This window comes from Nuphar pumila, chromosome 12 (genome assembly GCF_984573655.1).
Source record: "Nuphar pumila chromosome 12, dmNupPumi1.hap1.1, whole genome shotgun sequence".
Classification (NCBI taxonomy): domain Eukaryota; kingdom Viridiplantae; phylum Streptophyta; class Magnoliopsida; order Nymphaeales; family Nymphaeaceae; genus Nuphar; species Nuphar pumila.
This window is the reverse complement of record NC_143260.1, coordinates 104,429,903-104,452,090: the sequence shown is the minus strand read 5'-3', so window position 1 is coordinate 104,452,090 and position 22,188 is coordinate 104,429,903. Positions and strand designations below refer to the sequence as shown.

The 22,188-nt window shown below is 37.0% G+C and overlaps 1 protein-coding gene across 3 annotated transcripts in view; it reads right to left on the bottom strand.

Moving 5' to 3' along the window:
* Positions 1–22,188, bottom strand: part of LOC149821431 (peptidyl-prolyl cis-trans isomerase PASTICCINO1-like) — a 172,885-nt gene that overhangs the window by 115,545 nt on the left and 35,152 nt on the right. For all 3 annotated transcript variants that reach the window (XM_089983129.1, XM_089983130.1, XM_089983131.1), the window contains 2 exons: positions 9,876–9,933; positions 8,539–8,687 (listed from right to left, as the gene is read on the bottom strand). In XM_089983129.1, the coding sequence (XP_089839255.1) occupies positions 8,539–8,687; positions 9,876–9,933 (207 nt within the window). The remainder of the gene's footprint in view (positions 1–8,538; positions 8,688–9,875; positions 9,934–22,188) is intronic.

Sequence of the window (22,188 nt, the reverse complement as noted above, 5' to 3'; positions counted from 1 at the left end):
GAAACCTTTTCTCCTGTTGCACGGATGGGTATCATTCGTCTTGTTCTCTCAGTAGTTGTTCAGCGTGGTTGGAGCTTGTACCAATTAGATGTGAAAAATGCATTTCTATATGGGGATTTATCTGAGACCGTTTACATGCAACAACCTCCAGGATTCGAGGTTAAGGGGGAGTGTCAGAAGGTGTGTAGATTGAGAAAGGCGATTTATGGCTTGAAACAAAGTCCTCGTGCATGGTTTCAAAAGTTGTTTGAAGTGATGTCACGCTTTGGCTTTAATAGGTCAGTAGCTGATCATACAATATTTATAAAGAAAACTAACTCTGCCATAGTTGTTATGGTGGTATATGTGGATGACATCATTCTTACAGGAGATGATGTGAAAGCTATTGAAGCCACAAAGGCTCATCTTCAAAAACACTTTGTTACAAAAGACCTTGGTTCACTCAGGTATTTTCTGGGTATAGAAGTTGCCAGGAGTCGTGAAGGGATGGTTTTGTCTCAACGGAAGTATGTTCTTGACTTATTAAAGGAAACGGGAATGTTGGGAGCTAAACCAGCAAATATTCCCATGGACCATAAAGTTCAGTTGTTTGAAGAAGGGTCAAAACCGGTTGATAGCAAAAGCTATCGCTCCCTAATAGGGAAGCTACTGTATGCAACTGTGACCAGGCCAGATATTGCTTTAGCAGTAAGCAAAGTTAGCCAGTTTATGGACAAACCAACTAAGGTACACTGGAATGCAGCTATTATGATTCTCAGATATCTAAAATCTTCTCCTGGAAAGGGGTTATTGTTCAGGAAAGGTGGAACTCTGGAGATAGTGGCCATTTCTGATGCTGGCTATGCAGGATCTGTAGTGGATAGAAAATCTACCACAGGATTCTGTGTGTTTCTGGGAGACAACTTGATTTCTTGGAGAAGTAAGAAACAAAATGTGGTTTCTAGGTCGAGTGCAGAATCAGAATATCGGGCTATGGCCCAAACAGTTGCTGAATTGATGTGGGTTCGTACTGTTCTTCATGATCTTCAGGTGAAGGTTTTCTCTCCCATGACCATGATGTGCGATAACAAAGATGCAGCATACATAGCGAACAATCATGTATTTCATGAGAAAACAAAGCACATTGAGGTTGATTGCCACTATGTAAGGGATATGGTTCAAGTTGGTCATATCACTACCAAATATCTAAAGTCGGAAGACCAAGTTGCAGATATGTTTACAAAACCTCTTGCTAGACCAAATTTCTCAAAATGTTGTGACAAGCTGAGCATGATTGATATCTATGCTCCAGCTTGAGGGGGAGTGTTGAGAATAGGTGGTTTTAAGTGAAGTTTTTTCATATTAGATGCTATTTGAAATTATGTTTTCATAATGAGCTTAGTTGTAATTATTCTTTTAAGCCTCTCTCTATTTAACATAGAGAGAGGCCCTAATAATAGGTTAACGAGTTTTTTCTCCCTGTGCAGCCGTCTCTCTCTCTCTCTCTCTCTCTCTCTCTCTCTCTCTCTCTCTCTCTCTCTCTCTCTCTCTCTCGGGTTCGGTGCATCTTTCTACATTAAAACCCCTACAAAATCGAGAAAGGAAGAGGAGAGGGAGAGAGAGAGAGAGCTCAAATTTTCTTTTCTCTGTTGGGAATCGACCGCCACTATTCTTTCTTAGTGGCTGCACTAAACATCATTAAGTTAAATAGGTTTTACAAGACTTTTACAAAGACAAGATTGCCCTCTGTTAGTAATGTGTATTACATTATATACACGTGAACCATATGGATCCATATCCGATCTGATCCATGTTCTAATACCCTCCCTCAAGTTGTGCATGGGAGTGAACCATGTGCAACTTGTTCTTCAGATACCAAAAACGGTTACTTGTGAGACCTTTTGTGAACATATCGGCAACTTGGTCTTCTGAAGACACATAAACCGGTTCAATCTCTTTGTCTGCTACCTTTTGTCTGATGAAATGCTGGTCAATCTCAATATGCTTGGTCCGACTGTGATGGACGGGATTGAATGCAATTTGTATAGCACTTCTATTATCACACATGAGAGTTGAACTTGAGATACTCTCTCTACTCAAATACATTTCGATTGGCATTTGGACTATGATTTAGATTGTCTTGAGTTCCATGCTATTTTGTTACAATAATATGATCTTGATCCTTACTTTGTAATTACTTGCCTTTTATTATTTGTATTTTTTAATATCGAACTTTGATTTACTATTTAATGTTTATTAATCATAATAGCTTAAGATTATTGTTTAAGAATTTGCACTTTAAAGACGACATTCATTCTCTTTAGCTTTAGAATGTGAATTCTAAATATACATGATCCTATTCCTATATACATCACTTGGGTGCATGTGTATCATAGTCATATATATCACTTTTGGTTATGGCTGTGTTTAAGCTATAGGTTGTTTGCAACTTATTTATGTAAGAAAATAAAACCCACAAAAAGAAGCTTCGAATGATGTTCACAAAAGGTCTTTCCCAATAACCACAATGGTTCACACAACACACTCACAACAACTGAACCACTAGGGTTCAAACAAATTATTCAAAAGAGTGTGCAAGGCAAAAAATTATATCTCAATCAAGTGGGAAAAAGCCCACAAACAAAAGTAATTTTACAAGGGGGAATAGCCCCATATTTATAGTGCACAAAGGAGAGAGTAAAGAGGGAGTCGTTGGGCTCCCAACGGCTCTTACATGTTGCTTTTTGACTTTGACATGTCCAAAACTGTCTAAAATAAAATCCTAAACCTAATTCTAACTAAAATGCTAACTAAAGTAAAAATACATTATTGTCATTACATATTGATATTACATTTTTAACACTCTCCCTCAAACTTACGGTTGAAAAACCGAAAGTTTGTCCAAGAGAAACTGAAATCGACAGCCAGAGGTTTGGTAAAGAAATCTACCAGTTGATACTCTGAAGAAACATAGAGAATATCAATGGTGCCATGTAAGAACTCCTTTCGTACGTAGTGACAATCTATTTCAATATGCTTAGTACGTTCATAGAATGTCCGGTTGTTGACCATATAGATAGAACTTTTGTTGTCGCAGCATAGTCTTGATGCTCATGTACTATCAACACTCATGTTACAAAGCAAACGCCTTAGCCAAACTACTTTCATAGTGGTTATAGTCATCGCCCTGTATTCGGCTTTAGTTGACGAAAGAGAGACTTTTTGTTGCTTCTTGAACTTCCACGAAATCAATGATTCACCTAAAAATACACAAAAACCAGTAGTTGAGTGTCGATCAATGAGATCACCTCCCCAATCTGCATGAGTATAAGCAGTTAAATTTAAGGAGGAAGCAGACAAAAAAAGACCTCAAAAAATTGAAGTTTTGATATATCTAATAATGCGTAAAATAGTTCCCATATGAACAGTGGTAGGAGCATGTTGAAATTGACTCGTTGTGTGGACGACATGTGCAATGTCGGGTCTTGCAATAGAGAGATAAGATAGTGTCCCAACAAGTTGTTTGTAAGGTGTTGGATTTTCAAGTAGTTCTCAATCATCAATCTTCATTTTGATGTTTATAACTTCAGGAGTGTCAACCTGCTTTTCGTCCGTGATACCAGCCTTATCAACAATATCTAAGGCAAATTTAGACTGAGTTAGCAAATAGCCTATGAAAGAATAAGCAACTTCTATACCAAGAAAAAATTTTAAGAAACCCAAATCACTCATTTCGAAATGTGTTTTGAGAAATTTTTTAATGTTATCAACTCCCTGCTTGTCACTTCCAGTGATGATCATGTCATCCATATAAAGAAGAAAATTGATGATACCTGCATTAGAATTCTTAACAAACAATGTTGTATCAGTAAGACAAAATTGAAAACCAAAATCAATCATAACTTGGCTAAATTTATCATACCAAGCCTTTGGGGCTTGCTTAAGCCTATATAACGCTTTGTTTAATCGAAGAACATTTCATTTGGGAATATTGATACCAGTGGTGGTTTCATATATACTTCTTCAACCAGGTTTTCATTAAGAAATGTGTTTTTAACATCCATTTGATATATGTGTCATTTCTTTGAAGACGCTAGAGCTATCAAGATCCTAACTATGGTCATTCTAGCAACAAGAGCAAAGGTTTCTTCATAGTCTATTCCATATTCTTTGGAATAGCCTTTGGCAACTAAACGAGCCTTAAACCTTTCAAGAGTGTCATTACTCTTGGTTTTCACTTTGTACATCCATCTACATCCTATAGTTTTTTTTATGATGAAAGATCTTGTATAGTCCAAGTATTTTCTTTTTCTAAACCTCTTAATTCTACTGACATTGCTTCGACCGATTCAGATTGTTCTTTTGTTGTATCATAGTTAAAAGGTTCTACATAGGAGTGTATTAAAGCAATATAGGCTTGATATTTTGGTGAAAAAGACTCGTATGACACAAATTTTTCGAAAACTTTAGACACTCTCAATGACTTCCTAGTGGATACTTGTTCTTGTTCTTTAGTGTATTTTTCGAGAGCACAAGGTTTCTCTAAATTACCTCGTCTAGAATATTGAATGAAATCAGAAGGATCACTAAATGCTTCTGAATTTGTCATATCAAGTTGTTCTTCTAGACACTTGTCTATATCATCTTCAACAATTTTTGGAACTAGATCCAATAAAAAAGAATATTCATCTATTTCCTTAGAATTCACACTTTCAAAAAAACTTTCTTTTTCCAAGAAGGATGCATTCCTTGAAACGTATAATTTTCTTGTCTTGAGATCAAAGCATCTATAGCCTTTTTTATGACTTACATATCCTTAAAAGGCACATGAAATAGCACGAAGAAAGAATTTATCATTTTCGTTTGAAAAAACAAAGCATTTGCACCCAAAAACTCTTAATCTGGAGTAATCTGGGATTTGTTTAAAAAGTTTTTCAATAGGAGATATATAGTTTAAGGAAGAAGACGGCATCCTGTTGATAAGTTAAACTGCAGTTAATGTGGCTTCGGCCCAAAAAACCTTTGGTACTTGATATGTAATAAGGTTCTTGTTGTTTCTATGATATGTCTATGTTTTTTTTCTGTTAACCTGTTTTGTTGAGGGGTATAAGGGCATGATTTTTGGTGTATAATGACATCTAAGTTTAAGTAATCCTTAAATTCTTTAGACAAAAATTCTCTCCCTGAATCAGTGTGAAAAATTGAAATATTATTTTTGAATTGATTTTTAACCAATTGATGAAATATTTGAAAGTGAAAAGACTTCAGATTTGTGTTTAACAAAATAGATCTAAGTGTGTCTTGTGAAATTATCTACAAAAATTACATAATAAATAAAGCCACCTTCTGAGCTAATAGGTGTGGGGCCCCATATATCAGAGTGTATTAACTCTAGTGGTCGAGAAGAGACAAAGGTTCTTTCTTGAAATAGCAGTCTTTTCATTTTTTCAAGAATACATTTAACATTTAAAAGTTTCAGAATTACAAAAAATTTCCATCTTTAGAAAAAACCGGAGCTTGGATACACTAGGATGTCCAAGTCTCTTGTGCCAAAAGTCTAAGTCAACTTTTTGAACATTACAACATAATGTATTCTTAGGTATGCCCAAAAAATTCATGTAGTACAAACCTCATTCTCTATGGCCTTGTCCGATCAGCTTCCCTGATTGGTGGTCCTGCACTCGACATTCACGAGAGGAGAAGGAAACATTACATCAATGGTCAGTCAATTGTAAAACAGATAAAAGATTTAGATTTAGTTTAGGAATATATCTAACTTGTGGAATGCAAAACCTTCTTTAAGTTTTCAAACTTTTTAATTCCTTTAATTTCAAAAGATGTTCCATTAGCACTAAACACATTTGACCCATTTGAGTTATGACATTTAGATAACACATTAATATTTGGAGTAATATGAATAAAAGCATCTGAGTCAAGAAGCCAAAGAGATTTACCTAGATCTGAACTTGAAGTAATAATGGAAGAAATTGTGGCTCCAGTAGAGGAAGACGCTCCTTTGATCAGTGGTTGAAGTGCCTCCACTAGTTGTGCTAGAGACATGCTTCCAATGGAAGATTCATTGGATTCTTGTGGAGGTTCGACAGAGACAACCTTCTTTTCATATGATTTCTTCAGTTTTACACAATAAGTTTTTACATGTCCTGGTTCATGACAGTAATAACAGATTACTTTTTTTTCTCAAAATCATTTCTAGCATTTGTTCTTCCATAGTTTGGAGGTTTGTAAGTGCGAACATGATTCACTGATCTAGATACAACTAGAACTGAGTCATCATCTACTGAGGGAACCTTTCCTCCATGTTCAATTCTTATATAGTATCTTCTACTGAGGGAACCTTTCCTCGATGGAAGAATGGACTCGGTAGCTTCAAATTCCAATCTTAGCCCATTGACAAATTGAAAAAAGTGATTCGCATTCATTTGATTTTAGTGGAGTTCTATGTCTTGTGGGTAATGTCATTTTGGTTCGAGAAGAGCCAACTCTTTCCATAATTCGGATGAGCTATTATAGTACTTTCTAATGCTTTTGTCACCTTGAATCGTATTCCGAACTTGATGTTGTAGATTGCACACATGCGCAATGTCTTTAAGAGAATACATTCTCTTAAGATAGTCTCAAGCGTCATTTGCATGTTTAAACTTTGCAAGACTTGAACACTTTTTTATATTCACACTACTTATGAGCCAATACATAATTTTGACGTGTCCCATTCTCCATTCTTTCCACTTTTTCTCGTAAGTGATAATGGCTTTAGTCTTTTCTACCTTCGCAAGAGATATTTCTTTCTCACCTTCAACCTTTATGAGGATTAGTTTAGGTTCCAAGTCGGTTTCATCCACTACTCCCGATAACCCCTTTCCCCATATAAGGTGCTTCATAATTGAAGCCCATGTAACATAGTTTGAATCGTTGGGTTTAATGGTGACGTTATCATTGTCATCCATTTTACAAAGTTTAATAAGGAGAAGAAAGAAAACAAAAAGTAGAGGAAAGAAATGTACTACACCACGGATGGTAGATACGAACACACCTCCAAGCTTAACTTATACCACGAATTTACATATACTTGAAGAAGAACATATCTTCTTCTCCAAACTTGAGTGGCATGCTTCCCAATGCACCGAGATAAATAGCTTGATCACAACGGAGCTCTGATACCATGTAAGAAGATAAAACCCACAAAAGAAGCTTTGAATGATGTTCACAAAAGGCTATGTCACACGGACTCGGCTCCAAGGTCGCCGCACCCGCGTCGACACGCACCGACACGGGTGCGGCTCGGACTCGGTCAACCCGACCCTGGGTGTGGTCAACGCACCCAGGGTCATTTTGGTCCATTTTTTGGAAAAAAAAAATTTGAAATTTTCTGGGCTACAGCTGTAAGGAAAAAAACCCATCACAACTAAAAAACCTGTACACTTTCAAGTTTTAAGTACAGAATGGGCACAACTCAAGTTTTTGTGGTTTTTTCGAAGAAAGTGAATTATTACAGTGTATGAAGAAAGTGCCCAAAAGTGAATTATTCTTGTATGAAGAAAGTGTACAGAATGCCTTCACAACTCATCACCTGTCCCCTAATGGGCACAACTTTGACCGAGTCTTATATATATATATATATATATATATATATATATATATATATATATATATATGTATATATATTTTTTTTTTTTAATATATATATATAGCCGAGTCCCCGTGTCCAAAATTTTTGAAATTGCGCCGCACCCGTGTCGCACCCGCACCCGCACCCACACCCATGTGACATAGACAAAAGGTCTTTCCCAATAACCACAATGGTTCACACAACACACTCACAACAACTGAACCACTAGGGTTCAACAAAATATTCAATAGAGTGTGCAAGGCAAAAAATTATATCTCATTCAAGTGGGAAAAAGCCCACACACAAAAGTAATTTTACAACCCCATATTTATAGTGCATAAAGGAGAGAGCAAACAGGGAATCGTTAGAGCCGTTGGGACTCCAACGACTCTCTAGTACATGTTGCTTTTTGACTTTGGTCAAAAAGTAACATGTCCAAAACTGTCTAAAATAAAATCCTAAACCTAATTCTAACTAGCTTCTAACTAAAATACTAACTAAACTAAAAATACATTATTGTCATTATATATTGATATTACATTTTAAACAATTTACAGCAGAAAATTACCAATACTGTCAAGAGTTCTGAAAAGCTGATTATAAGCTAAAACCTCTGTTTATTCTTTTGATGAAAATTATTCCTGTACTTTCTAGTTTCCAAGATTATCAAACATTACCAATGTGGACATGGACATGGCCAAATGTAGATGAGGAATCTGTCACCCTTCTTCGAGGACAAATCCAATTTCACCATAAATATTGGATTTAAACAGGACCAGTGTCCTTTAAATAAAGTGAACATTCAAATTCCTTCCTCCGTACCAAGAAATGCTTGCAGTCATGAACAAGAAGCTAGATCAAACATAGAACCTTGTGTGTGTGTGTGTGTGTGTGTGTGTGAGGGTGGGGGGTTTGGGGGCATGGCTACTCACAAGCCCTTCTCCTGAACAAAATTCCAAAGGATGGCCATCATTGTCAATCCTCGTATCATAAAACACCTTTCTTTCTTCATTAAGAAGTGTGCCCTTATAATGGATGCGGAGGAGACTATCGTGAAGAGGGCAATCCATGGGAAATTCACCTAGCTCAACAAAAAAATTAAAAGTTGTGTCACAAATTCATGTTCACTTGATAGTAAAGCTATATGACAAACAAGAATGCCAGGATGATGATAGTATGCCTTAATGTTCAAGTGTTATATCCTGATTGGGAAATAGTTTCCAAGAAATAAAGACCATTGCTTCATATCTTTTTAACTTTCTGCAATTGTTGATCAACATTTATCAAGTTTATGACCAATGGCCCAACTTCAGTCCGAATCCATTAGCCACTCAAACTACAGATATGGTCATGTATTATAGATAGATTCACTCCAAGTTTTAGTAACTAGACAGCACACACATCTATATGCAATAACATGTTTAGGTTTTTTCTTTTAATCTCCTTATGCTGTAAATTAAATTTCAATGGAGTTTCATAATTGAGAAATTTATGACCTTCAAAACAAAGAGGTATTTACCAATATCACAGATATCGTTGTGAAAATCCCAGTGATAGAGAATCTCATAAATCATAATATTTTATAAAACCTAGTTTTTAACAAAAAAATCTAGGAAAAACATCAGCATGCATTTAAATACAAATATATAGATATAAATAATATAAAGTTAGCACAAAACCAAATCATTTTCAGAATAGGTGATACTTTGAAAATATCACACTTTCAGCACTATATCATCTTTCAAAAAAACTTCTGTGATAAAATTGAGATATTTCCAAAATATTGGTGATATTTGTGAAATAGTCATTACTATGCCTGTTCAAGCTAGGCCAGCTAATCTCATCCAACCTAATTGCACACTTACAATATCCGTGAATGATTTTACAATCAAATGCTGGTTATTACAATGCTTCTTCCAGAAAAAGGGTGATGAAGCTATCATGTAACCCACTGAAAGTAATAACAAACCATCCTATTGGTTTATAGATGCATACAGAGATGCATCTTGTGCAAATAATTCAGCAAGTAGAAGATAAACCGATCAGCAACACTTTTTATCATTTCAGCAGACCTCTTTCATGCCCTGTTTTCTTACACATGACAAAATTAAAATTGCTAAATTAGCCTCTTAGAATAAACTAGTAGACATATCTTATGTGTGTTAATCTTTTCCGAAGGTAACCTATTGCTGCCAATCCACCTATGATATCCCATTTTGCATGACTGAAATGTAGTTTTCTAGATAAATAAAACAAGATAAAAGCTGACCTCTTCCATCTTTAATGCGGCGCTTTATGAGACGACCATCCCCAAGCATGTCTCGCACCTGTAGATGAGTAATAATTTAAAAAAATAGATATTTCCATATGAATCCAAGATAAATAGCAAAAATAAAGTGCATCCCCACTATTCTTAATATTTGGTAGCTAATCATATCAGTTTAACCATTAGAAAGTATACTGGACCCTAAGGGTGTGATTATTGTGGTCCATCTACCAAATGTTAAAATCAACTGTCATCATGTGTATCAAGGTAGCTTCTTAGCATGTAACATAAAAACCAATGGATCAGACAGCATTCATGTAACTCAATAGATTTTAACATCCATCGCTCAATACGAACTCAAAAGAATATTGAAAAAAAATAAATGGTTGAATGGAATTATATCACAAGCATTTGATCTATAAAGATTCAATAGATGCAATTGATTAGTAAACCAAGCATATTGATGTACCACAGATCAGAAAACATATTAGATTTTTAATGCATAGAATACAACTCATATTTGGACCTGAACTCAGAGGAATCGCTTGTGACCCAGATTTTTCACAAAGAAAGCTTCTTGCTGCTGACAGAATTGTCCAACATGATGTGGAAAGTAGGATAAGCTCATTCAGGCTGGACATGTTTCCCCCCTGTCAAACATGGACCAGCTTTAGCTAAAGCTATAAACAATCCAACCCAAACTTAACCATTTTGCATGACTAACAATTTGTCTCGTTTTGTACCGCAAGTACTTAATGGATTTTGGATAAAAAGAAAAGGGGGGGGGGGGGGGTAGAATGCTTGATTCAATCACCGAACCACCCACACAAGGGTCTAAAATAATATATTGCATAAAATCACTCAAGAGAGTGTTAAACAAATACAAGGCCTTCAAGGCCAATTTAAAGAACAAGTGAGGGGGCTGTTGGGGCAGCCCAATGTGACTGTTGGGCTGCTCCCAACGGTCAGAATTCTAACCCAAGTCATATTGGAGCTGCTCCCAATAACCCAAATCTTAATAAAATAAAATAAAACAAAAAGGCAAAAAAGAAATAAAAGTAAAAGGAAAAAAATAAAAAGGGTTGTCAGCCCCTATTGGGTTGACGCCTATTACAGTGAAAGTACCGAAATACCCTTGATGGGTATTTCGGTTTACAACCTTTAAATATACATATATGTATATGTATACATATATACACATACATTTATGTATATGCATAGCATAACATATCTTAACCCCCCCCCCTCAAACTCAAGATACAACCACTGAGAGTTTGCCAAGTAGGAAGTGAAATATTGGTGATGGTAGCACTTTGGTGAAGAAGTTTGCGAGTTGGTATTCTGATAGAACATACGGTAGTGTGATGGTCTTTCGCAGGAACTCTTCACGAACGTAGTGGCAATCCATCTCAATGTGTTTCATTCTCTCATGAAATGTATAATTGTTTGCAATGTAAGCAACGCTCTTGTTGTCACAACATAATTTTGAAGATTCTGCAATATGAACCCCCAAGTCTTTGAGAAGTCTCAACCAGACTAATTCCGACGTAGTGGTTGCCATGGCCCAATACTCAGCTACAGTTGAGGAGAGTGACACCTTCTACTGTTTTTTGCATCGCCATAAGATTAGGGAATCACCTACAAAAACACATAAACCAGTGGTTGAGCATCTCTATCATTGACATTCCCTCCCCAATCAGAGTCAGAATATGCAATGACTTATAATGATGAAGATAATGATAAAAATAAGCCAAGGTTAATAGATTTTTTAATATATCTAACAATTTTCATTACAGCACTCATATGTACTGTAGTAGGAGCATGCTGAAATTGACTAACAGAATGAATAACATGGGATATATCAGGGCGAGTAATAGAGAGATAAGACAAAGCCCCTATCACCTGTCTGTAGGGTGTTAGATCTTGCAAGGGCTCTCCATCATCTATCTTCATTTTGGCATTTATGACTTCTTGAGTGTCGACCAAATTCTCATCCGAAAGTCATGATCTTTCAATGATTTCTGTTGTATATTTAGTCTGTGACAAAAAATAACCACGATTTGAGTAAGCAACTTTTATTCCAAGAAAATATCGTAGAAAACCAAGATCTGTCATATCAAAGTTGGCTTTAAGCACATCTTTGATATGGTTAACTCCCTTCTTATCATCTCCGGTGATTATCATATCGTCTACGTACAGTAGTAAAATCACCATTCATGCATTAGAAGACTTAACAAACAATGTGTTAGAATGCTATGATCTCCAGGTTCACCTGTGCAAGAAAAGTGAAAGCACGATAATTAAAAGAGGCTGCAGAAAATCAACACGTTAAAGTGTTCTCATTGTATTAGGGTATGAGTATTTAACTAATACATACTTTTAGGGTACAAAAATACCCTTTAATAACAGATAGAATTACAACACTATGTTTGGATCTGGATCCGATCCAGTACAAAGGTCTGGTCTAGTCACTTCTTTTCAGCCTCCCTCAAGTTGTGCATGGTCTTGAACCATGAACAACTTGCTTTTCAGAAACCAAAATTTGTCCTTTGTGAGCCCTTTGATGAAAATATCCGCAACTTGCTCATCGGTTCGCACAAACATAGGCTCAATCGCCTTTTCTTCAACCTTTTCCCTGACGAAATGTTAATCTATCTCAATATGCTTGGCTCGACTGTGATAGATGGGATTAAAAGACATATTAATGGCACTTTGATTATCACACAGCAGAAGTGATCGAGCAATCGGTTCTCCCATCTCTGTTAGGAGATGTCATCCATGTAGCCTCAGCAGTGGCAGCAACCATCGATCTATATTCAGCCTCTGTACTCGACCTAGCAACCGCCTTTTGCTTTCTACTGCTCCAAGACACCATGTTTGACTCAATGAAACTACAATACCCAGATACTGACCGTCGTTCATCTGGGTCACCCGCCCAATCAGCATCAGCATAAATAATGATTTCATGGCCATTTTGATTTGATTCTCTTTTCCTGTACATCAAGTCATCACCAACTGTACCTTTTAGATACCGTAGTATTCGCTTAAGTGCCTCCATGTGCAGTGCATGAGGTTCATGCATAAACTGAGATACCTGATTAACCGAATACACGATATCAGGTCTAGTAAAAGTTAGGTATTGCAGCATGCCAACTATGCTGCGATACTTAGTGGGATCCTCATATAAATCTCCTTCTTTAGAACTCAGTTTCTGATGGATGATACTGGGAGTTGCTAATGGCTTACAATCTTTCATGCCTGCCCTAGTAAGAATATCCATGGTGTATTTGTGTTGAGTAAGAGTAAGGGTATCACATGTCTTATCAACTTCCACCCCGAGAAAATATCGCAGATCTCCCAGATCCTTCATTTTGAATCTCTGATTTAATAACTTCTTTACTTCCTCAATATGACCTCTGCAGTTCCCTGTGATAATAATATCATCTACGTATATCAATAGAAGAGTGATAACATTTCGTTCATTGTGAATAAATAATGAGTGATCTAGAAGAGATCCAGAGAAACCGTGCTTCTGTATTTCCAGTGAAAAACTCTCAAACCATGACCGAGAAGCTTGTTTCAATCCATAGAGTGCTCTTTTCAACTTGTATACATACTCATTGGCATCTTGTTCTGCGTAACCAGTGTGTTGCTCCATATAAACTTCCTTTTTTAGGTCCCCATGTAAAAAGGCATTTTTTACATCTAGTTGACTCAATGTCCATCCATGTTCAATGGCTAGACTCAAGACAATACGAATGGTCCCCATCTTAACAACAGGACTGAAAGTTTCATCAAAGTCCTGTCATTGTTCTTGTGTGAACCCTTTAGCTACAAATCTAGCTTTATACCTTTCAATGCTCTCATCTGGTTTATATTTTATTTTGTGCACCCACTTTGACCCAACCACATTTCAATTTAGTGGTCTAGGCACAACTTCCCATGTACCACATTCATGTAAGGCTTCCATTTCTTCATTCATCGCTTCAATCCATCTTCTGGAACTCGCAGCTTGATAGAATGTGAGAGGCTCGTCTTCTTTATTTATGGACGTTAGGAACAATTGAAAATCCAAAGAAAAGTTTTTACAGCTTACCCACCTGTCAAGCGGATGTCGGTTCGGGTGGATCTCCTGACATCCAACATTTGTGGAGTGGAAGTAGAAGGACCAACATCTGTGCCAGGGATGGATGAGGGGCCTTTCTCACGTCGGGTGTAGACAATACCCTTATACCTTACGGGCTCCAAGTTTTGTGTAGTAACCTCTTCTAGTTGAGAGTCATCTGTTGATTCCCCACATACCTCTTCCTTACTGCAACCTGTAGGACAATCATCCTTAGTATTGGAGAAGAGTTTTGAATTTAACCATGGATAGTACACCTCAACACTGGGACTTAGAGTAGCAACATGAAGGTTTGGATTAGCAGGTTGATTGTCAAAATTCATCTTGTCAAACACGACATTTCTTGATATTTTGACACGTTTGCTTAACGGATCATAGCACCTATACCCCTTGTAGTCTTCAGCATATCCCAAGAACCTGCACTTTAAGGCTTTGTCCTAAAACTTATGTCTCAATGAACCATCAATGTGAACATAGCAAACCGATCCAAACACACGTAATTCATGATAGTCGGGATGAATGCCAAATAAAGAGAAGAATGGTGACTTATTTTCTAAAATAGTCATGGGCAGTCGATTTATCACATGGACTGTGGAGTGAAAAGCTTTTGTCCATAGGGTGATAGGGAGATTACTTCTATGCATCATGCTCATTGCACTTTCAACAATATGTCGATGCTTCCTCTCAGCAATCCCATTTTGTTGAGGTGTATGTGGGCAAGACACTCTTCTCTTTATCCCATTATGCTGAAGGAAACTAACAAAATCATTAGAAGAGAATTCACCTCCTCCATCACATTGGAAATTTAGAATGTTTGTAGAGAAATGGTTTCTGACAAAGGAGTGAAATTTTTGGAACAATCCAAAAACTTCTGATTTGTGTTTCATAAAAAATATCCAAGTATAGCGTGAATAGCTATCAATGAAAATAACGTAATATTTACTGCCAGAAACAGAAGCAATTGGGGCAGGACCCCAGACATCAGAACATATGACCTTAAAGGGCATTGAAGCTCTCTTATTGATTGAATTGAAAGGCAAAACATGACTCTTACATAAGTGACAACTAGGACACTTTGTATCACTGGCTTCTGGACTCAGACTGGATTTAGGAATGAAATTATTCAAGACAAGTTTTTCAATAAAATGACAACCACAATGACCCAAACGACTATGCCAAAAAGTTGGCTTATTACATTCAGAAATGGCAAACACATAATCGGAAGAAACAAAAAATGGATGTTGATGACGCTTTAAGGATGAACAGGCATAATAAACTTAGAATGAGGGATCTTCTTGGAAGACGTACATGTTGCCTCGTCTCTTTCTCTCAGCGAATGTTTCCCTCGTGCGAAAATCCTTGACATAAACAGAAGGAGTAAATTCAATTGAGGCATTAACATCATCAACAAGTTTTGAGACAGAAACAATATTCTTCTGAATATTAGGAGCATGAATAACATTTGAAAAATTAAGAGAAGATTTGGACATGGGTATAATGGCATTTCCAATATGTGAGATGGAGTGATGAGAACCATCTCCTGTGACTATGCTATTTTTTCCAACATAAGGAGTAAGATTCAAGAGCTTACTCACATCACCCGAAACGTGGGTCGCGGCTCCCGAGTCAACGTACCAAATACCTTTGTCATTTTGTTTCATGTTCAAGCCTTCCAAGGCTGCCAATAGCAACTCCTTTACTTCTCCATCCCTCTTAACCTCTGTTTGTGGGGGTTTTCCCTTATTTTGAGGGTTGAACCAACAATTTGCTTTGATATGCCCTTTCTTATTGCATAGGAAGCAAGTAGGAATGGGCCTTGTCCCTGTATATTGGGTGTTGGAAGTAAACCACGATCTCCAAAAGCATTCCTGCCTTGTCCTCCCCTTCCTCGAAAAGAATTTCCTCCTCTACCTCTACCATAAGTCAGTCTGGTGGCCAGCACATCCTGAGTCCCTGAATGCATATGGGTGTCCTCAGAAAACCCTTTCAAGGTCATTTCATACTGCAGAAGTTTTGCACGAAGATCTTCAAATTTTGGAAGCTTTGGGAGACAAGCAAGGACGTCACCAGAACATGATAGTCTGACCCCAATCCACTCAAGGTCTGTTGCACTTTGTTTTTATCACTGACGAGACATCCTACAATAGCCAATTGATCTGTGATGCCTTTCATTTTATTCAAGTACTCCATAATAGACATCGAATCTTTCATCAACATTTGAAATTCTCGCTTGAGAAAAATAATTCTCGCTTCAGAGATCTGCGAATATGTCTGAACTAGATTGTCCCATAGTTCCTTGGCTGAACAATCATCAGGAATGGCTACAAGAACTTCTTGTGAGAGTGTTGAGGTGATGTATGCCACTAATGCTTGATCTCTTTTCACCCAAGCAACATAATCTGGATTTTTGAGAAGAACAATAGATTGCCTTTATCGTCCAACTTTTCCTGCGAAGTGAACTCTGGAGGGGGTGAGACTGATCCATCCAGATGACCAGAGAGATCTTGGCTCCTTATAAAAGGAACAATCTGCCTTTTCCAGGTCAAGAAATTTGAATTATTCAGCTTTTCAGAGACTAATTGGCTAAGAAAGTTAGAGGAGAGGCCTGACTGTGGAAAAGTTGAGTCCATTGGAAGATATTGTGGGAAGAAGAAATTTCAAGAAAACTGATCAACTAACTGAATATCAACATTAACGTAGTTCTAGATTAAGTCGAAAGATGAAACGAGAGTATGAATATTTCAAGATGAAGAATATTGCAGTCTGAGATAGCAGAAATATGAATTTCAGAGAGTATAATATTCAGATCGACAGTAAAGAAAACTGACTATCAACAGGAAAAAGGTTCCAGATTAAGAAAGAAAAAAGAAAAACATGAAAGACAAGAATACGAGTATTTCGAGATAACAATTATGCAAACTGAAAACTCCCAAACATTAATTTCAGCAAGCACAAGATTATGGTCGACTCCCAGAAACGGATTGATGTTTCTTCACGTTGAGAGACTCACAAAAAGGACATCAAGAGACCCAAAACGAGGACCCTTTAGTTTTCGAATAGGTTAACTGATTCTGAATCTCTAGAGATTCAGATCTGAAGAAGAGATAAGAAAAGGAAGACGTTGACGTTCTTACCAGATCTGCAAACAGAGAAGACGCTGAAATCTGGTTCTTACCAGATCTGCAAACTGAGAAGAAAAGGGGGGAAGAAGACGCATAAATCTGGTTTTTACCAGATCTGCAAACAGAGAATAAAAGAGGGAGAAGACGCTGAAATCGGGTTCTTACCAGATCTGCAAACATAGAAGAAAGGTGGGAAAAGACGCACGCTGAAATCGGGGTTGAGAAGAAATCAGATCATCTTCTCTCTGTGATCATTCCTTCTGAAAAAAAAACAATCTCAGGCCCAGTCTAACACTACTCTGATACCATGTTAGAATGTTATGATCTCCAAGTTCACCTGTGCAAGAAAAGTGAAAGCACGATAATGAAAAGAGGCTGCAGAAAAACAACACGTTAAAGTATTCTCATTGTATTAGGGTATGAGTATTTAACTAATACATACTTTTAGGGTACAAAAATACCCTTTAATAACAGATAGAATTACAACACTATGTTTGGATCTGGATCTGATCCAGTACAAAGGTCTGGTCTAGTCACTTCTTTTCACAATGCCGTATCAGTAAAGCAAGATTTAAAATGAAGTTGAGTCATCACATCATTGAACCTATCATACCAAGCTTTTGGAGTTTGTTTTAGGCAATATAAGGCCTTACGTAACCAGAGAGTTTTTCCATGTGCTAAAGGCAAACCAGGAGGAGGATCCATGTAAAGGCATTCTTAACATCCATTTGAAATATGGGCAATTTCCTAATTGATGCTATAGCAATGAGAGTTCTAATGGTAGTCATGCGAGCAACAGGGGCAAATGTCTCATCATAGTCAATATCATATTCTTGATTGTATTCCTTAGCTACTAGTCTAGCTTTATATCTTTCTACTGTTCCGTCGTACTTGGTTTTTACCTTGTAAACCCATCGACATCCTATAGTTTTTCTTTCTTTAGGTAATGTTTGGATCTTCCAAGTTTTTGCCTTCTCTAATGCTTCTAACTCGCCATTCATGGCCTTAATCCATTCATGCTAGTGTTTAGCTTCATGATATGATTGAGGTTCAGAATACAAGTGAATGGCCATTAAGCAAGATCTAAACTTAGGTTCAAATAAATCATACGATACGAATCAACTAGGAGTTGTCGAAATTCTTATGGATTTTCTAAGGTTAGAAGAATCTTCTTCTTGGCATTGGGAGTATCTTTCTAAAGCACTTTGTGGTGATCTTCAGTACGACGAGCATAGGTATGTAAATCATCGTGAGGAAGGTCTACATTATCAGGACTACTACTCATATTCTCATTTTCCTCATGAATATTTTGACTCTCATAGATACATTCACTCTTGCCATTGACAAGGTCAAGAGGAACGAATAATCACAACTTTCTTGGATATTATCATTGGTAAACCTGCTTTCATTTTCAAGAAGCGTAACATTTCTAGAAGCATATAACTTGTTTCTTTCAATGTCATAACACCTATATCCTTTTTGGCTTTCGGCATAGCCCAAAAATACACAAGGAATGGCTTTAGGGGAGAGTTTATCATTTTTTTTGTAAGAACAAAGCATTTGCTCACAAAAAACCCTTAATCTTTAATAATTGAGACATTTTACAAAGTTTTTCAATAGGAGAAATGTTTTCAATATTTTTTGAGGGCATTCTATTTATCAAGTAGACTGTCGTAAGGGCAACTTCAGCCCAAAAAAAGTTTGGAACATTTTTAGATACTAAAAGAGTTCTAGTGGTTTCAATAATGTGCTTATGTTTCCTTTCAGCAAGACCATTTTGTTTAGGAGTATAGGGACATAATTTTTTTATGTACAATTTCATTTGAGTCAAGATAATTTTTAAATTCTTTTGACACAAATTCTCCCCCAGAATCAGTTCTAAAAATTTGGATATTGGTTTTAAATTGATTTCGTATATAACTATGAAATTTTTTAAAACAATCAAATACTTCATATTTGTGTTTCAAAAAGAATATCCAAGAGTGTCTGCTATAATCGTCCACAAACACAACATAATAAGAAACACCTTCTTTGGATATGACTGGTGCAGATCCCCATACATCTGAATGCACAAGCTCAAATGGATTCTTAGTTATAAGATGTTTTGTTCCAAAAGGTAAAGACTTCATTTTGCCAAGAATGCAATCTTCACATACAAAATTTCTTTTTTTACAATTTGAAAGAAATGAAAATAATTGTAATTTGGTCATACTAGGATCTCCTAGTCTTTTGTGTCAAATTCCTATATCTTTCTTTTCCACAAAATTATAAAAAAGTTATTTTGGCAATTCAAGATTGTTCATAACATAGAGGTCTCCTCTTCTATGGCCATGCCCAATCGGCTTCTCGGACTGGAGATCCTGTATTAAATAATCATTGGATAAGAAAACAATTTTACAACTATAGTTCGTAATTTGAGAAACCGATAGGAGGTTTAAATTTAATTTTGGTACTACTCTAATATTTGGTAGGTAAAATATAGGTGTTTTTTGATAAATACCAAAACTTTTGATTTTTAAAGCGGTGCCATCGGCAATGAAATCACAAGAATCATTTGAGTTAAACTTGCATTTGGATAATATAGACTCATCAGGAGTCATATGAAATGAAGCACCGGAATCTAAGATCCAAGAGGTCTCACCATGGTTGTCACTTGTTGATACAGCCGCTCCCAAATACGAGGAAGATTGAGCTTTGAGCATAGGTTGCAATGCCTCTATCAATTAAACTAAAGAGAGCAAACCGATGCATTTGGAGTCATCTACTTCACTCCTTTTCATCGAAGTCACTCTTTTATCTTCTTTATAATCATCTTTCTTTCTTTTGGGACAAAATGGTTTGATGTGTCCCGGTTCATAGCAATGATAGCAAATAACTTTTTCACCTTTCTTTGACTCATGATCATCCATCTTTTCATAGTTGTTGGGGTTTCCTCCATTCTCATTTCTTACAAAATGAGGTGGTTTATAACTCTTTGTATGGTTTCCGGGCTTTGACATAGCAAACACGAATTCTTCATCCTTACAAGTTGATGGCATTTTCAATCTATTTTCTCCATCGTCAATTCTTCAAGTGTCTCAACTATGGAAGGAACATCTCCTCTATGAAGAAGAGCGGACTTAATTCCTTCAAATTCAGGTCTAAGCTCATTTATGAATTGATAAAAATGTTCCGCTTTGATTTGATTTTTGCGGAGCTCAATATCTTGTGGGCAATGCCACTTTGGCTCAAGAAGAACCAATTCATCCCAAAGTCGAGAGAGAGCATTATAGTATTCTCTTATGCTCATCTCTCATTGAGTCATTGTCCTTACTTTATTTTGGACATTACATATATGCGCAATATCCTTAAGACTATACATGCCTTTAAGATATTTTCAAGCATCACTAGCGAAGTCAAACTTTGCCAAAATAGAACATTTGTGAATGTCCACACTATTGATGAGTCATCCAATAATTTTGGAATGACCCATCCTCCATTCTTTCCATCTTTTCTCATATTCGTAAACGGTTTTAGCCATTTCCTCTTCTTGAAGCGCAATTTCTTTTTCATTTTCTAAATTTGTAAGGATAAGCTTAGGCTCCTTGTCAGTGTCGTTGTAATAACCATAATCTTAGGCATTTATTTTAAATATATTATGATATATGGGTGATTTGGGCCTGGGATCCAGTTTCGGATCCAAGACCCATAAAGGGGTATTTATGCTTAAATAATTCCGTTATATTAAAATAATATTAATATTAGTAATAAAACAGAAATATATATATATTAAGCGAACTCGAAGATCCACAGTTGGATTCACTTGGATCCAACTTGCGGATCCATATTGATGGGGGGGTTAAATTATATGTATAATGCGAAATTCAAATTAAATAAATAATTAATATTAATTATAAGAAAATAAAATAAAAATAAATAAACAACTGTTGGACCCGCAGTTGGACCCGCAAGGATCCAACTGAGGATCCACTAGCGTTAGGCGAACCGGATCCAGTTGTAAACTGGATTCGGTATCGCGGGTCACGGGTTTGGACCCGGACCCAGGGCATGCCTTATAAGCCTGTAAAAGAGAATCGTGCCTAGGGCACGATTCTTTCTATTAAGGAAAGGGGCAAGGGGGGTTACGCAGGGCGTAACCGATCCCCACCCATCTCGGCATGGAGGGGGGGGGGGGGGGGGGACTCAGCCGATAAAAGGGAGTGGATAGGGGGCCTCTTCACTCGTCTCTCTCTCTCTTCCCTCGTTTCTCTCTCTCCATCTCTCTCTCGTGTGGGTGTGCAGCGGAGGGCTGAAGGTCGCCGGAAGGCTGCAGCCACCGTAGGCTACGGCAGCCCCTTCTCCTGTCTTTTTCCCCTGCGTGCGGCAACCACCGACGTCGGCGCAAAGATCCCCTCCACGACACCAGAGCAGTCGAGGCCGGTGGAATCGTTCGCCCTCTCACGATAGCCGCAACCCCCAAGCGTCGGATTTTAGAGGTACGGGTTCCTCTCTTGCTTCGGATGAGAATGAGAACATGGGTTTGATTTCCACATAAAACATGTCCATTTTCCATTTTTGGAGCTGAAAGTTTACAGAGGTGTAAGAGTTGGAATATCTCCTTGGGGGGAATGCCTATGATAGTTTGCTTGTCTTTGTAAGAGGATGATAGATCCATCATTCTCAGGTCATTTGCAATTCATAATCATCTTGATGATTATATTTAAGATACAAATAACATGAACTACATTATGGTATGTTATGGTCCTGATCCTGCGTTTAAACCCATATGTAAGTTCTATGCTTCTGAAAATTTATTTGCATCCTTAGGCTCCATAGAATTTGCAGAAACAGGTTCTATATAAAATTACTTGGCCACAAAAAAAAATTGTAACTTGGATTACAATATCCATTATTTGACATACATGTACTGTTAAAGAAAACAAATGCAAGCTTTCTTACTTTGGTTGTTTCTCTATGAGAGAATTTGGGTTTGAAAAGATGGTTAAAGCTGCACATTGCCTTCTGCTTCAACTAGTGCACTGTACACCCTTTTCCTAGCATTTTTCTAGGTATGGGGAATATTTCCTCAATC